This window comes from Geotrypetes seraphini, chromosome 1 (genome assembly GCF_902459505.1).
Source record: "Geotrypetes seraphini chromosome 1, aGeoSer1.1, whole genome shotgun sequence".
Lineage (NCBI taxonomy): Eukaryota > Metazoa > Chordata > Amphibia > Gymnophiona > Dermophiidae > Geotrypetes > Geotrypetes seraphini.
The window spans coordinates 210,149,655-210,165,075 of NC_047084.1; the positions used below are offsets into that span (position 1 = coordinate 210,149,655).

Sequence of the window (15,421 nt, forward strand, 5' to 3'; positions counted from 1 at the left end):
ATTGGTGCCCCTGTATAAGACTCTGGTGAGACCTCATTTAGAATACTGTGTACAATTCTGGATACCACACTTTCAAAAAGATATAAACAGGATGGAGTTGATCCAGAGGAAGGCTACTAAAATGGTCTGTGGTCTTCGTCATAAGGCATATGGGGACAGATTTAAAGATTTCAATATATATACTTGGAGGAAAAGGAGAAGAGGTGAGATGTGATAAAGTTGTTTTAATACCTATGTGGCATAAATGTGCATCAGACAAATCACTTTCATTTGACGAAGCTCCAGAATAAGAGGGCATAAGATGAAGTTAAGAGGTGATAGGCTCAGCTATAATCTAAGGAAATACTTTTTTACAGAAAGGGTAGTAGATGCTGGAATAGTCTCCCGGTAGAGGTGGTAGAGAATGATGTGGATGAGCAGATTTGATGGGCCATTTGGCCTTTATCTTTCATCAAGTTTCTATGTTTCACAGACAGGCAGCTTGGCTATGTTGTAGTGTCACAAGTTCAGAGTGCTTTGCTGTAGAATCCATGTTGGTTTGGTTCTGGCATCATAGGCACACAAAAAGGCTGGTCTGACTGTAGCCCTACACATCTTGCTGATTCTGATCAATCTGGTTTGCCTCTCTATGAATGCTTAGGAAACTGATAGCTTGAAGAAAGATCACAATGGTTTTGATCCATAATGATGGAATAGTCCCTGAGAGATCGAATAAGACAGGATTCTCTTCATATTATATGTGGTCTACAGAAGGAAAGCCTAGTCAGTGTGTATCAATGAGGATATTGTTTTTTCTCTTCTGAGAGTAGAGGTCATACTTTGTAAGTACTTAGTACATAATAGTGCTGCCTGATTAAGGGGAAAAAGTTCGATTCGATTCAGCCTATTGAATCGATTTTTCAATTCGATTCGATTTTCCTGCCCAGTAGGGTGGTTTTTCCCAAATATCCTGTTGGGTTTATTTTATAGCCTCTTCACCCCCTTTGCCCTCTCCTACCCACACTGGTCCTATGGTGTAAACAAAATAAACAAATAAAAAATACTTTTCCTCTCTCTGTTAAATCCTAGCTCACGTTCGCGGTCCAACACCAGCTCTGGAAGAATACACATTTCAAATCTGACATATTGTAATCACAAAACAGAAAATAAAATTATTTTTCCTACCTTTTCTTGTCTGGTTATTTTTCAAATCATGTTGGTCCCATGTTGGTCTGGTTGTCTTCTGATCAGGCTCTCCTTCATTCTTCTTTCTCCGTGCTAACCATCCATCTTCCATCTCTGTGCTCCCCTTCTGTTTCCCTTTCCTCCCGCAGAGGTCTGGAATTTTTCTTTTTTTTTCATCTCCATCCCCCCGCAGCTGCAGCGATGGATCCCACCATCCCCAGATCCACCATCTCTCCTTTTATCAACTACCCTTTCATCCAGCATCTCTCTCCTGTGTCCCTGTCCCTATTCTCCTCTCCAGTACTGTCCCCGTTCCTATGCTCCCTCCATGTCCAGCATCTTATCTGTCCCCATATCCAGCTTCTTCTTTCTCTCTTCCTTACCTCTTGTATCCCCTTCCCCAGGTACAGGCTTTCTCCTACTATCTCTCCTGCCATCCTGCACCCTGCCCACCTACTTTGGAGCAGTATCTGTCCCTCTTGTACCCTTCCCCTTGTGGTCTTGCATTTTTTCTCCCTCTCTCCTTTAGTTCAGCACCTCTCCTTTGCTTTCCTCCCCCTCTTTTTTGTTTGGTCTCTCTCTTCCCTTCACCCCAGGTCTGGCATCTCTCCTCCCCTCTCTTATTCCTTCCTCCTCCTCCCTCTGCACAGGCCTGCCTCCCCACCGTGACGGAACTCTTCCTCCTCTTCCCTCTGCACAAGCCTGCCCCCCTGCCGTGAAGGCACTCTTCGGCCTGCTCCCCGCCGCGAAGACCTGCCCCCTCCACAAAGGCCTGCCCCACTGCCATGAAGGCACTCTTTGCTCCTGCTCCCTGCCGCAAATACATGCCCCCCCCCCGCAATGGCCTGCCCTCCTGCCGTGAAGGCATTTTTTGGACTTCTCCCTCCTCAATGGCCTGCCCTCCTGCCACGAGGGCACTCTTCGGCCTGCTCCCCGCCACGGATGCTTGCTCCCCCTGCAAGCCTGTATCCTCCCCCAGCTTCCCCACTCTTACTTTTAGGCTAACATGGAAGCCTGCAGGATCGATAGTGCTATAGCGATCCCTGCAGCTGCTTGTCGTCCTCAGTGGCATGTTCTCTCTGCTGCGATCCTGTCCCTGATGTCAGAGCAGGGGTAGGACGTAGCAGAGAGAACGTGCCGCTGAGGACGACGGGCAGCTGCAGGGATCGCTATAACACCAACGAGCCTGCAAGCTGCCATGTTAACCTTAAGGAGATAAGAGCGGGGAAGCTGGGGGAGGCCTTTCTGACTGACTCTTTCCCCTCAAGCAGGAGTGGCAGCGGATGACCAGCAAGAGGCAGCGCTGCAGCTCCTACTTTTGGAAGGCATGGGGGAAGGGTTAATCATTGAAAAGGGAGGCCGATTTTTTGGGGAAATTGAATCGAATCAATTCACCTGATTCAAATCGGTGAATCGATTCAAATCGTGAATCGGGCAGCACTGGTACATAAGAACATAAGAATTGCCATATTGGGATGGACCGAAGAGCAATCAAACCTAGTATCCTGTTTCCAACAGTGGCCAAACTAGGTCACAAGTGCCTGGCAAGATCCCAAAAGAGTAAAACAGTTAATGGCTTATGGAATTCTCTTTTAGGAAGTTATCTAAACCTTTTTAAAATTCTGCTTTCACCACATTTTCTGGCAATAAATTCCAGAGTTTAATTACATGTTAACTGAAGAAATATTTTCTCTGGTTTGTTTTAAATCTACCATTTACTAGCTTCATTGCATGCCCCCCCTAGTCCTAATATTTCTGGGAAGGGTAAAAAAGTGATTCATATCTACCCATTCCACTCCACTCAGTATTTTATAGACCTCTATGATATTTCACCTGAGCTGTTTCTTCTTCTTCTTTAGTCTGTCTTACTGGTTCATTTCTAAACAAAGGTTTGCTATGTTGGCAACAATTGTTCTTATAAACTTCTTATAGCATTCTCATATCGTCATTGAATAAAATATGAGGCCCTAATCTTATGTACCATATTTTCTCGCATATAACGCGCGTGTTATATGTGGTTTTTACAAATTGCGCATACCCTTGCGCGTTATACGCGTGAGCGCGTTGTACAAAATTTTTTTTACATAGTTCCCCCCCCCCCCCCGATGCCCGATTCCTCACCCGGAAGGAGCGCTCGCACTCCCACCCCGAAGGACCGCTTGCACCCCCACCCGAAGGACCGCTCGCACCCCCACAGCCTCCCCCCCTCCCCCATGGAGAAGCTGTCTACCTTGTTTCCGGATGCCAGCCCAGCTGCTTCCTCTGCCGGCGGACCTGCCCCTTCTCAGAGCCCTGTGCTGCGCTGCTTCCTCTTCAGGCGGTCCCGCCCTTTCTCTGACGTCAGAGAAAGGGCGGGACCGCCGGAAGAAAAAGCAGCGCAGCAGGGCTCAGAGAAGGGGCGGGACCGCCGGCAGAGGAAACAGCTGGGCTCGCTGGCATCCGGAAACAAGGTAGACAGCTTCTCCATGGGGGAGGGGGGGAGGCTGTGGGGTGCGAGCGGTCCTTCGGGGTGGGAGTGCGAACGCTCCTTCGGGGTGGGGGTGCGAGCGGTCCTTCAGGGTGGGGGTGTGGGTGCGTGCGAGCGGTCCTTCGGGGTGGGGGTGCGAGCGGTCCTGCGGGGGGGGGGGGTGAATCGGACATCGGGGGGGCATCAGGCTTTCAGGGTAGGGACAGGACTTCAAGGGGGAAAGGAGAGTCGGGGCGGGTGAAAAGAGAGTCGGGGTCTCCAGAGGAGAGTCGGGGCGGGCGAAAGGAGAGTCGGGCAGCATGTGCGGTATACGGGTGTGCGCGGTATATAAAAATTTCTGTACATAAATTTGTGTTTTTCGCGCGCTATACCCGTGTGCGCGTTTTACACAGGTGCATGTTATCTACGTGAAAATACGGTAATATATAATTTTTACGTCTTTAGTTACTAAAATGTTGCTCGTTCTTCCCTTTTTTAAAATTTTTTATTTGTTATCAATTAATTACAAACAAAGAATTAACTTTGAAAAGAAAATTAGAAAAAATACAATCATACCATTGAAATGAAGCACAGAAAATTCCAACTTAATATATAGTCCACGACTGGGAGAACAAAGTAAGTAAGTAAAAATCCCTTCCAAGAAAAAGGGGTAGATACAAATATATTTATAAAGAATAGATCAGTCAACCTCGGCTAAATATTAACAAACATGAGTTATCCTGTACTTTCCTAGGTAACATCAGAAATCCCTTTTCTTTCTAAGAAAAAACGCAACTGTTCTGGGTAAAAAAAAATATACTTATTTTGTTGGTAATTAATAAAACATTTACAGGGCTCCTAAATAAATAACTTTAGACCTATATTGCATAAATTCCTTCCTTCAGGTTTGAGTCCATCATGAAACATCTGGAAAAATATAAATTTTTCCACCCAAATAAAAGATCTGCTTTAAATTAAAGTATAGTTTCAAAATCATGTCCTTGTCTTGAAGAAAAACAAAGGATACTATCAAAGTAGCGCGACCCAGAATTTCAATTTCAGAAGATTCCAGTAGCTCCGAAATTCCTAACTGTGCTTGTTCTTCTAAGGAAATAAAGTTTTTGTATCGGGGGGATATTAGACTCTGAGATTTTCAAAATGGAGATCAAAATTTTTTTATAGATCTCTCTTGATGTCATAAATTTAGGTATAGGAAATTTCAGTAGCCTTAAATTCAGGCTCCTATTTTGATTTTCAAGATTTTCACTTTTCCGTAGATAAAAACTTGTTTGTTAAAGGTTTTGACCTCTAACATAGTTTGTTCAATCTCCCTAATTTTCTGGTTTTGCTGTTGAACCTGAGTTTCCAATTGGTTAATTTTTAATGGCAGCCCAAGTGTTAGGGAAATAGCGTTGCTACATACCAAATGTAGGTTTTCTATTGCTGTCCAAAGAGAGTCCAGGGTTACCACCGGTGGTCTGAAAAGTGGCTTGAGTTGGGTCATCTGAGACTGATCTTGTTCCAGCCGCTGAACTCCATCGCGGTTCGTGTCTTCTCCCGATTCACCACTGCTCAAATTCTGCAACTTAATTGTTTAATAAGCTAATAAGGACTTCTAATTGGTCATTAAAAATAATTGACCCTAATTGGCACTTGAAGGGGAGTATGGCCAGGGAAGAAGCATGGGTGGATCTTGGGCATTTCTAAAAGTTAGGCACACTGTTATAGAATACACCCGATCCGCACACAAACTTAGGTGCACAAATTTAAGCCTGGTTTTCATTGGCTTGAATATATGCACCTAAATGTTATTCACACATACAGGCACTAAGCATGATTCCATATGTAGAGAGTGTCTTTCATAGAGTTGCACTAAGTGCCATTCTGATCTGCGCTGTTTTTTTAGGTGCCATATATGGAATCTAGGGACAAGTAAATAAAAGGACTGAATTCAATTTCATGATAGACAGATGTAGGAAGTCCTGAGGTCAGAAGGAAAACAAAATTGTGTTGCCCTCTCAAATTGCTTCTTTCACACTTCTTAGGGATGAATATTATTTTTGCCTGTTTTAAAAAAATTAAAAAGTGCCTATATTTTATTATTCCCACAGGGTTTAGATGAAAAAGACAATGCCAAGAGGGTAAGATAATTTTCTGTGTGTTTCTATCACACTAAAATTGTCAAGAAACCATAATCCATTATTATCCTGTTCTGTAGTAAAATCACATATTTTTTTTTTTTTTGCACAGTTCTTATTTCATTATGCTAAGACTCATGACTCAGGCAACTCAGACATCATGGTAAGTTGCACAGCCACTGCTTGTGAGCAAATTGCTTACCTATTAAAAAAAAATCAAGGACAGTATTCCTGTTTATATTAATCCTAACAATTGCTACATTTAAACCATCAGGTTTGATTTGGCACAGTTTAAATTTACAACAAAATAATTAAACAGTTTTATCAGCTAGAAAAATTTAAAAACGTATGGTTTAACAAATGTGAAAAAAGAGTAATCCAGTAAAATAAAGCCATTTCAAAATCTTAAATAATTGGCTAATAATGATACAATCTCATTAATATATATAGTTTGCCCGGAAAAATTATATCATTAGTAAATGTTTGATGAGATGTTATAAAAGATGAAAGTCAAAGTGTAATCTGAAACATTAGGGCTGATTCATTAAACTCTTTTTAAATTTTTTTAATCTGACATGTTTTAAAATCTGAATTAATCAAGTGTAGCACAGGATGATGGAATACAAATAGAACAAGAATTGTAGGAAGCAGTACTTCAGTCTTGCCTTGTCATTTTCAGAAGTGCTCAGCTTTCATATTCTGGTCCTATTCACAAGTGGTGCCTGTTTGGCACTTATTAGCAAGCATAAAGATTTCCATCCCTCTTTGTAAAACATAACATGAACACTTTGTGCATTCATTTCCCTTCCTAATACATTTTTCTGTTCATTGTTATCTTTTTCAATATGTTTCAATTTGAAATATATTGCAACTTGTTTGGAGACCTTTTAAATATTTCCTTAAACTAGATCTTTTTTCTAAGTTATGATATGTTTCCTATCCCAGTGTTGCTGCACCACATCCAGTTCCTGTCTTCATCTTAGAGTGTTTATAGTTATAACATACTGTGAGCTCCTATGAGAACCTAAAAGTCCAAAAACTACTGAACTGGTTGCCAGAAATTTTCTTAAATTTTGTTGTAGCTTGCAATTTTTGATACGTGTCAATTGACTACCACTTCTGAAATAATAAATAGCAGAAAACCAATTGTGCATGTTTAACCCCCCTGTTTTATTAAGGTGCGCTATGCATTTTAGCGCCCACTAAATGCTAATGCGTCCATAGACTAACATGCACACGTTATCATTTAGCACATGGTTAGCGCGCACCTTCTTAAAAGGAGCCCTAAGTTTTGCAATAACCAAATTACCAAAAAATAACTCCACCATTATACTAGAACTGCCATTCACCATGGTCTAATGAACATCAGGTATTGATTTCTGATGTTGCTGGCCCATACGGGTGTCAAATGCGAGCTTCGGTGCATCTACCTAGTAGCTGTGTTTAGAGGGTGTGTGCATCGTTGTATACTATATGGTTTTTCTAACACACCTGTTGAAGACTCATAAGACTCCTGAGGCAGGCCGGTTAGGCCGAAACATGTGCATGTCGGGTCGTAGAGTCATTGGATGCATATACGAGACTTTGGATGAATATAGGCATTTGTATTCATCAGATGAGTTGAAGGACACTTTTTTGGTGTTCATCATTCTGATTGGGACATTTCCACTCTGGTTTTGTGCTTTTGAGTTTGTGGTTTTGTTTCCCCTGTTTCATTTTGTGCCTTAGCATGTATAACTCTACCTCAGCCAATCGGGCAAAAATGTCCTGATTGGTCAGTAGATTGGACACTGTCATTGGCAGAAAAGCTAACAGACTTATCAAACAGACACAAATAACACATTTTAGTAGAAGTAAAACCAATCAGTGGCAGTATTCAATCCTTTAGGATGAACTGTATTCAAAATGAAAATCCAATACACCCAGTCCAGAAAAAAAAAATCAGGAGTGGCAATGGAAGCAACAATAGCTCAGTAGCCAATCTGTTTATGTCAAAGTTTGATGATCAATAAGTTACTATAGCCTCATACAGGCATCATATGGTATGTTGGATTAGATTTATTGATAATATTTTCTTTTTCAGGACTGGGAGTAAAGCACAATTGGATGATTTTGTCCTATGGTTGAATCATAGACACCCAAAGATCAAGTTTGTCCTGCAGAGCAGTCAAACTGAGATCTCGTTTTTAGATGTTCTAGTGACATGAACTGGGAACACCTTGAAGACAACAGTATTTCAGAAAGTAACAGATCATAAGACCTTTTTGCATTATAATAATTTTATCCTTCTCATCTCAAGCAAAGTCTACGAATTTCTCAATTTAACAATGGAAGATTTTGAAGATCATTCTGAAGGTCTTTCAAAAAGGCTAGAATAGCATGGATATCTCTACTCCCCCCCCCTTCACGGTGATATGCAAGGCTTATAAATAAGCATTCCATATGAATCTGGACCTTTTATTCTGTCCTTCTCTCGTGAGAAAACAGAAGACAGAGTGGTGGCATGTGTACTGTGTATTAGAGAAAATCAATTGAGTTGCATTATTCGCAGACACTGGAATGCGGTTTCTGCTATGCCTTGTTTTGCAGAACAGCAGCTACAGATTGCTAACAGGAGAGGATCAAACCTCACAGAACTGTTGAGTCCTGCTATATTAAGGGGTTCCACACCAGCAGTATGAGTAAAGTGGGGTGGGGGGCACAGTCCATGTGGTAAATGTAAGATTTGTGAAGTAATATTGACAATATTTGAATTTAAGAATCCCTATTATCAGAAAAAAAAGTTTTTACATGTTACTATTTGTGATACAGATTTTGTTGTTTATGTGATACTGTGCCCTTGGTGTAAACTATAAATAGGTCACACCACTAGAAAACTGAAATTGAAGATTGTTGAGCATTGTAATGCCATTACAAGAGGTATCACACATGCCCCTATTGTGCAACATACTTTTTCTGAGTTACACTGCTTTGTGTTGGATTATATTTCTTCAGCTGCCCGTGGAGGCAATCGGAGGTTAATTTTACTGTAACATAAACAGTATTGGATTTTCACTTTGAATAAAGTTCATCCTAAAGGACCACCATTGATTGAATTTACTTCTACTAACATGTGTTATTTGTGTCTGATAAATCTGATAGCTTCTTTGCCAATGAAATTGTCTGTCTGATCTACTGACCAATCAAGAGCATTTTTGCCCGATTGACTGAGGTAGAGTTATACATGCTAAGGTGCCATGTTGGAAGGTTAGGTCTGAAGGGAAGAAGTAACTACATCACTATGAGTACATTATTGTGGATTTTTTAGGGTGTGATAGCTATGATAGTAGTAATTATTTGATTAACATTTTGTTTTCAGCATTTTCTAGTCTCATTGCCTTAAGGAAGTGGCAAATACCATGAAATGCAGGCCTAAATCTGTGGGACTAAGTTTAATGTATTGTGCAGTTATGTGCTTGTATTTTTCTGTTTTTCCCAGTTACTGAACTTTGGAGGCTTATTATACCTGTGATATAGTGTGGGTAGAGCTTATTGTATTTTGCTCATCAAGAATCTAAGACCTTTTCCTCTGATGCTCATTAGAGCATGGTGAATGACAGCTCTATTATAACAGTGGAGTTATTTTTTGGTTATTTGGTCATTTTGACTTCTCTACTCCTCCGTATATTGAATTGTTAAAGTTTTGCTACAGGATTGTAACCGCAGCCCACAGAATACAGCTGGAATTGTGAAAATGGTTCAGGTCTATCTCAATATAGACTTTTATGCCAGAAATCCATTATTTGTTTTCCAGGTTGATTTTGTTTGCTAAACAAGGGGTGCAGATCTAAAGCTGAGGAGTCTTAAAGTGAGATTTTCAGAAGGAAACCATTATAAGGAGGTAGTTTTATAAAGTCATTCCCATGCATGTGTGGTCACATACATGTGTAAATGACCTCTTATAAAATATCTATTTTTTTTTTTTAATAAGTATTTGCCGTGACATGAAGGTATGTACTTTGCCATTGGGTATGCACAGGGTGCAGTTTGGGTGGAGCATAAGTAAAGTCACTACACACATGAATTATAAAATATACTGACCTATGTGCATACTGTATGTATGTAAAGTATATGTCTTCATTTATGCCAGCTCTTAAGTAGATATAAGTGATCACACCTATATTCAAGAGGTATTCTCTGCCAACATGTGCTTATTTTATAAAATCAGGTAGATGCCTACTTGTCTTTATAAAATAGTGCATACATAGGCTCCCTGTAATAAAATTACCCTCCAAATGACTAATTGATTTAAATATGTTTATTAAAACTTCATGATCATCCCAGAATCTTCAAAGTTTGAAAACCTCTTCCAGATGTTAAGTTTACTTTGGGGGTCTTTTACTACGGAGTGCTAGCCGATGTAGCACGCGCTAAATGCTAATGCGTCCATAGAATATAATGGGCGCATTAGCACTTAGCGTACGCTACATCGGCTAGCGCGCCTTAGTAAAAGACCTCCTTTGTTTTCATCCTTATCAAGCTAATATAGACAACAGCTTTATTACTAGGCATTCATCTGTAGCCAAAACATTGCTAGGCAGTTGTGAAATAAACCTAACAATAATACTCAACTAAACTAAACCTTATATACCGCATCCTCTTATGGTTCTTAATTCTAAGAGTGAAACAATCTTTCTGAAACACTAAGGAGCTCACAAACCCTTATTTGGAAGCTGCAGAGGCATGACATACGTTATTGCACTGTCCACTGAGACACACTAAATGGGGATGTTTGGATAAACTGTGCATAAGTTTAGCTTGAAAGCAAGCAGAACAATCCCTTATTGTGATGGAACATGTCCTTCACTTAATCTCACTGGAAATTTCATATGTGGCTGCTATCTCGAAGGTCACTTTTTAGAGTATCCAAAGAAGCTGTCTGATTAAATATTTTCAGTCTTTTCTTGTGTGGTCTGTCAATGAACAACACTATGAGACATCATTTGCCTCATAAAGGGAGCAGTTCATTGTTGCTCATTTGTCTGTATTCATGTCCTCTCAGTCGTCTGTCCTGCATCCTTTGCTGCAACTCGTTCCTCAGCTTCATGAGAGAAGGATGAAGAGATTCAAAACTGACGTATGTAACTTTAAACAATGTCTGCTTACATTCCCATTCTGTATGTTGTCATTTGCAATTCCTGATAGTTTCATTTAGAAAATGGTACCATATAGTGCCCTACAACTAATGAAAGAGAAGTTTTATCTAGAAATGTATGTTTTGTAATGTATGTCTACATATTTTTGCAGCTAGCAATTATATAGAGGTAAAAGATGTTGCATGAAAAATATTCCTAGAATTGCAATCCTTAGTAGTCCTTACTTCTTAGGACAAAGGTGGAAAACACTTATTTGTATAGGTTGTATTTAGTATCATGCCTTCATTCAGGGCTGGAGGAGCTTAGAGCTTCTCTGGGTGAGGGTGTCTTGTCATGATGTTTTGGGTGCTTTGTGTGGTGAGGTGGGAATTAGGGATGGGAGTGTGCGGCTGGGTGGCTAGCTGGGGGCAGTTGAGGCTGGGGTCTATTTGTGTAACCGGGTGTATTTTGTCTGCTTATGAATCAGCACTCCGCTACACTTGCTCCACTGTTTTTCAGTCAGTGGGGCAAGATATCTATGTTGGCTGTGCACCTCCATTCTGGGCTTCCTCAAACATCCACTCTGCCACCTGCTGCTTTCAGGGCCTCTACAACTTTCACCAACCTGTGTACTATCAAATAATCCCTGTTAACCACTTACTTATTCCCCTCCCCTCTTTTTTTACAATACCATAGCACAGTTTTTAGCACCAGCCAGGGCAGTAACAGCTCTGACGCTCATAGGAATTCTGTGAGCATTGGAGCTGTTACCATGGCAGCCGGTGCTAAAAAAAACATGCTACGGTTTTAACGTCAAATATATTTTATTGAGCAGTAAGAGAAACAACAAGGCAAAAAGCAACAAGGCAGCTCAAAATTTCACACCAGAAACCAACAAACCCACCCCACCAACCCTCCCCATGACCCATTCCTCCCCCACCCACTCTCACTGATGCAAAATAAAGAAGAGAAAAAAAAAAAGGGTTCTGTAAATACACATATCAAGGGGCTAGCAGTTCAAAATGTGGCTACGGGCCACTGGAGACAACGTGGAAGGCGGAGGCCCCAGGCCTACGAGGATGGAAGTGGAGAGAGGCTCCAAATAATACCAAGGCAGATCGCTGAATGGTAATGGTCCAAATGTCTTCAACAAAAAGAAAAACAGCATCCCAGAAGGTCTGAATGGCTGGACAAGACCAAAACATATGACCAAGGTCAGCATCCGGGGCACCACAGCGTCGGCAGTCCGCTGTCTGGCAGAGCCCCGCTAGAGAAGCTCTCCGAGGAGAGACGTACAGGCGAAGAGTCAATTTGTAATGTTGTTCCCAATAAACAGCATATTTACTATACAATGGTAACTTTTTAATAGCATTCACAATTACTTCATCAGAGAAGTCCACATTCAAATCTCCCACCCATGCATCCCGCAGTTTGAGACAAGCAAGCATAGGGGACTCGTCCTTCAGATGTCTGTGGTGAAATTTCAAGGGGACAGGCTGTTGAGAGCCAAATGTAAAAGCCTCCAACAACAATTCTCGGCAAGAGGCCGAAAGCTGAGTACTAGGCAATGAGGATACGTAGTGACGAATCTGGAGATAGGCATAGACATCTGCTCGAGGTATAGTAAATTCCTCACAGAGCACAGCAAATGGTTTGATCAGCCCATCATCATCAACCAAATGAAACAAAAAACAAATCCCCTTTGCTTCCCAATGTACAAAGCTAGCATTGTCAACCCCCGGAGGAAAACAAGCATTATAGCGCAAAGGCAGAAATGGAGAGACCAGAGGACTAAGAGAATGAAACCTGCAAACCCAGTGCCAGGTCCTACGAAGAGGGATATACAACAACGCACTGGGCGCAGAGTCCCATTTAGAAAGCAAAGGAGAGTGAATAAAGGCCCCGATGCTCAAAGTTCCGATATCACAATATTAAATACCGTGTTGGGAGCAAATTTTTTTTATCGGGTGATGCTCAGCACAATAGCATGCCCCTACCTTTGTATCTTATTTGTCTTGATTGTTTAGATTGTAAACTCATTCGAGCAGGAACTGTCTCCTTTGTGACTTTTAAAGAGCTGCATACATCTGATAGCGCTCTAGAAGTAAATAATAGCAATAGTAGTATTTTTCTAATCATATTATTCTGTGTCTGCTTGTGTGTCCCAGTCTGGGCTCTTAATTCTGTTTTACAGAGCCTCCTGTCCATGTTTTTCTTTCCTTCTTTAACTTTCTGCCACATCAATCTTTGGCACTGATTTTTCACATACTGCTGTCTTCCATTTTTCTGCTTTCTCAAATCTACATTTCAGTCTCCTACTCTCTTCCTTTCCCTTCTACTGTCATCCATCCATGGGCACCATCTTCTCCCACTCTCCTCCCTTCCCCTCCATCCATATGCACCATCTCCTCCAGCTCTTCTCCCTTCCTCTCTATCCATGTGTATCACCTCTTCCTTTTCTCTTTTCCCCATGTGTGCCGTCTTCTCTAGCTCTTCATCCATTCCCTGCCCTCCATCAATATACAAAATCTTTTCCCCTCCATCCAGCCATGTGTACTGTATCCTCCCTCTTGGTTCTCTTCCCTTCTCTGTATCTCTATTCCTCCTCCATCCAGCAGTACTCCATGCCCTTGTCCCTATGCTTCCTCCTCCCTCAGTATTTTTTTTGTCTCTTTCTCTCTCCATGTCCAGCTTCTCCCTTCTCTATTTCCTTCCTCTTGCACTCTTCATCCCCTATCTCCTGCACTCTCTCCCTGAGTCTGTAACTCTCATCCTTCTCTTCTGCCCAGTCCAATCTGGTCTTTCCTCCCCAACTCTCCTTTCCTCCTCCCTTCACAAGTCTGATATTTCTACTTTCCCCTTCCCCAGCAACTCACTCTGCCCCTCTTCTGCACACTTCAGTGTGGTCTTTCCTGTCCTCCTCTTCCTCCAGTGGATCTGGGTCTGACTTTCTCCTTGACAGCCAGGCAGCTGGTTTCCCTCCCATTCACGCACCTGACAGTCTCACAAAGCTGGGTTCTCCTGTCTACGATTCAGCTAGACTTCTTCTGGCTACCCTGGAGGTCTTCTCTCCATGCATTCCTCCCTCGCAGCAACATGAAGTTGCAGCAGAGAGAAGGCCCCTGACGTGGGCAGATGAAGTCTGGCTGAATCACAGCTGGGAAAACCCAGCTTTATGAGACTGTCGGGTGTGTGGATGGTGCACGGACCACCCCAAAGGTATCCGTGGGCTGTCATTGTCCTGCAGACCTTGCAATAAAGAACACTAGAATAGGCAGATTAGATGAGTTCATAGAAGCAATAATAGTTATTGTTTTTAAGCTTCTTTATATAATTAAGTCATCAATCCTCCATTTCTCCAGGTACGTTAAATAGATTGTGAACCCACCGGGACAGATAGGGACAAATGATTGAGTACTTGAATGTAAACCGCTTAGACAATTAATAGGCAGTATATAAATAACTAAAAATAAATACAATAAATTTGATTATGTTTATAAGTAATCAGTGAATTGTATAGGAATCTTGCTGATAACAATATTATGACAAAAGCAACAACAACAAAAAAGAGCATCATTTTAGACTAAGAGGAAACATAATTGCTCCCACCAGAAGTTTGGTAACAGTTTTAGCTTCAACAATAAAATGAGACAAATAAAATCTCAGAAAGCTCAGAAGTCTCAGTAGCAAATTCAGGGCCCCTTGTGGTTAATTTTCAAAGGGAAATTGCAGGCCTTGAAAAATTCTTCACATTCTTTTTCATCTGTCATATTCTGTTGTGCAAAAACTACAATTCAAGATGTGTTAAAGTAGGAGCTTGTTTCACTGATCTATACTATCAAATATTCTGTCTCCGAAAATTCTGTTTATTGTAATTTGGTTTCAAATATATTTTCTTGTTTCAGGAAGAACTTGAAGGACCTGGAGGAATTCAAAGTAGAGGCTACTTTTTGTTCAGGGTATGACCATTTTTACTTCACATGAATTATGTTTAAAAAAAGTGACCAATGCCAAATATTTGCAATATTTTATTCTGTTTTAGGAGTACTCTTGTTTTTATTATGTAAATTGTAAGCTGCCTAGAATTGGAGATAGTATGAGATATGTTTTTAGAAACAAATATGCATAAAATATTTTGTAATAGCTAACTCGTATTACAAAATAGGGTGGATAGCATATGGCCTTGTATACATACCCCAGATATTCAGCCCATGGCAGTCAGTAGTTTTAAAATCACTAACTGATTGGGGACATATTCTTAGGTCTTAGGGTGTATACATATCCCCCCCCCCCCCAATATTTCCCTGGTAGGGAATAGTTCATTTCACCCTGATCTTGAAGATACAGGGTTTCAGCAGCAGTGTAGGAAAGGAATCATATAATTATAACGTAATTGATCTAATCTTTTTGATATGTTGTCTAGATGTTATGGACCAGGACATTTCACATGTTTAAATATATGCAAGTGCACCACTGTACAACAGTTCTACTAAGTCATCAGGGTTCTTGTTTGCAAGCCACATTTGGGGATCAGCTGTGGGAGTAGAACAGGGCACATA

The 15,421-nt window shown here is 41.1% G+C and overlaps 1 protein-coding gene across 8 annotated transcripts in view; it reads left to right on the plus strand.

Annotated features, from left to right (window-relative positions):
* NMU (neuromedin U) overlaps positions 1-15,421 on the plus strand; it is a 47,736-nt gene that overhangs the window by 23,801 nt on the left and 8,514 nt on the right. For 3 of the 8 annotated variants that reach the window (XM_033945035.1, XM_033945026.1, XM_033945043.1), the window contains 4 exons: positions 5,722-5,751; positions 5,861-5,911; positions 10,790-10,864; positions 14,768-14,821. In XM_033945035.1, the coding sequence (XP_033800926.1) occupies positions 5,722-5,751; positions 5,861-5,911; positions 10,790-10,864; positions 14,768-14,821 (210 nt within the window). Of the gene's footprint in view, positions 1-5,721; positions 5,752-5,860; positions 5,912-7,831; positions 8,869-9,541; positions 9,629-10,789; positions 10,865-14,767; positions 14,822-15,421 lie in introns of those variants that run through there. The other 5 variants (XM_033945061.1, XM_033945052.1, XM_033945071.1 and 2 more) reach the window with 3 other exon arrangements.